This window comes from Macrobrachium nipponense, chromosome 19 (assembly GCF_015104395.2).
Source record: "Macrobrachium nipponense isolate FS-2020 chromosome 19, ASM1510439v2, whole genome shotgun sequence".
Taxonomy (NCBI): domain Eukaryota; kingdom Metazoa; phylum Arthropoda; class Malacostraca; order Decapoda; family Palaemonidae; genus Macrobrachium; species Macrobrachium nipponense.
In genome coordinates, this window is record NC_061088.1 from 86,522,851 (window position 1) to 86,525,350 (window position 2,500).

Consider the following 2,500-nt stretch of genomic DNA (forward strand, 5'->3'; position numbering starts at 1 on the left):
GTAGAATTCGAAAACAGTTCCTTCCACATGAGAATCTTGGTAAGAGGGAAGACTAGGCGTATCTGTCTCTCGTCTAACTTTTTAAAATATTTTTATTTGTTTTTCGTCTAAGACTGAGATACGCTATCAAAAAAATCTATAATAATTTGTAAATATTGTAGGTACATAATTTTGTAATATTTTTGTAACATCCTAGTGTAAATGAAATGTAATATTTTTCTAATAAAAGATAAAAAGAAATGGGCTAATGTGAAATACGATTGTATTGATATGTGGAGTTAATTTTTGCTCATTGTTAGCAAAGCAAAAATGTCGAATTGTCACGTCTCACTAATTTCTCTTTGGGATCACTTGATAGCACTTTCATCTGATGCTAGTTATTATTATTATTATTATTATTATTATTATTATTATTATTATTATTATTATTATTCAGTAGATGAACCCTATTCAAATCGAACAAGCACATTAAAATGGGCTGTCATGTCACGTACCACAAGCAGGTTTAAGGTTTCGTACCCTTTGATGGTACTACAGGTACGCTAGGCTAAGAACCGCTGTACTAGAGCATTCTAGTAACAAATCCTAGAAATGGAAGCCCCACGAACCCAAACTCGAAGAAAGCTTTTAAGAAACGTCTGAATACCTGGCTGGAGTTTCCAGCACCTTACGTCAGCTCCAGAAGAGCGTTTTTTCACAACTCGGCCTAAGAATTAAAAAACGTTCAAGGATATGAAAAGTTCCAAAGTTATTCCCGAAGGTTTTGAGTTGTTGCCGAGATTAAGATTACATAACAACTTGGGTTCGACTTAGTCCACTTTTTGGGGGGTCTGGGGGGGTGGGGGGGGGGAGGCGGGGGGCGGGTTGGGGTGTGAAATGGAATATAGACTTTAGGCCAAGCGTCTAGCACATGAACTCTGAAATGGAATGTAGGCTTTAGGACAAACGCCAAGCACTGGGACCTATGAGGTGATTCAGCGCTGGAAAGGAAACAGAGAGTAGGTAGGTTTAGTTTTTTAGGAATGGAATGGAATACAGAGTTTAGGCCAAACGCCAAGCACTGGGGCCCATGAGGTGATTAAGCGCTGGAAAGGAAATTGAGAGTAGGTAGGTCTAAAAAGGCGCAACAGAAGGAAAACCTCAAAGCAGTTGCGCTACGAATCAGTTGTCAGAAAAAGGTGGATAGCAAGATGGAAGAAAGAGAATGATATATTTATGACTCAAGACAGAAAACGCGCAAAACAAATGAGAATTATGAGTTCCAAAGCACGCAAGCAGAGGAAAATGGAACAATTACCGTTCTGTGCAATAGACTGAGTATCCTAAATTTCGCAGACAAGATCATCTTATTCTTGAAAGTTAAAGCGTTACTGAACTAATTACTCAAGGATAAACAAATTCTCGATGCTACTCCGAGATGCTATGGTACTATACATGGCGGAAGCTCCTTGGGACGCCGTCTATAGTACTAGCCCTTCGGGGTTCAAACTTGATACTTACCATACGGTGTTTAGTACTATCACCTCGGAGTAGGTGACGCTTAAATAATACAGCAAATGTGGCGCTCTGTTCTCCCTCTATCTTCACGCTAAAGGACAAAGATAAATGGCTCCAACAACCTTAGCTATCGTACCGTCATTACGCCGCATCGATTGACCTCAAAACTAATCAAACGCTTCATGCCTTCCCTCCAGTCGAAGGTATGAACATTGCAAGCTCCTCATACCTTTCCTCCCGTCGGAGGTCTTGATGGACTGCGCGTCTTCCCTCTTCCACTTGATCTGGGGCTCGGGGAATCCCTCGGCGTGGCAAGACAGCGTCACCTCGTCCTTCTCCCTGACGACGATGCTACTGGGGCTGCTCATGGCGTCGACGATGTTCGGAGGAACTGAGGAGACGAAAGTACAAAGCAGTTTTTAACAGTAAGGACGAATGTAATAAATATAAGAATGGAATATGATTTAGACATAAAGTCAAGCGCTGGGACCCACTGGGTCATTCAGCGATATGATGAGAATGAATGTAAATGGAAATGATATAAAGCAACGAGTTTATATAATATAACTTTCTAAATGTCAGTGTTAAACAAGGTAAAATCGATGAGATTTGATTGCTAATAAATGATAAATAAAAATAACACATCTATATAAAATTATAAGATATTTTTACAAAAACTACAAGCCTTTAAAAAATCTATATAAAATTATAAGACATATTTACAAAAACTACAAGCCTTTAAAAATCTATATAAAATTGTAAGATATTTTCACAAAAAAACCACGAGCCTTTAAAAATCTATATAAAATTATAAAATATTTTCATAAAAAACCACGAACCTTTAAAAAATCTATATAAAATTATAAGATATTTTCATAAAAAACCACAAGCCTTTAAAAAAAATCTATATAATATTATAAGATATTTTCACACACAAAAACACAACCTTTAAAAAATCTATATAAAATTATAAGATATTTTCATTTTAAAAAACCACGAGCCT

General features: G+C 37.1%; 1 protein-coding gene across 2 annotated transcripts in view; it reads right to left on the minus strand.

Moving 5' to 3' along the window:
- Positions 1–2,500, minus strand: part of LOC135213124 (protein amalgam-like) — a 251,552-nt gene that overhangs the window by 35,190 nt on the left and 213,862 nt on the right. For both annotated transcript variants that reach the window (XM_064247046.1, XM_064247039.1), the window contains exon 4: positions 1,727–1,888. In XM_064247046.1, the coding sequence (XP_064103116.1) occupies positions 1,727–1,888 (162 nt within the window). The remainder of the gene's footprint in view (positions 1–1,726; positions 1,889–2,500) is intronic.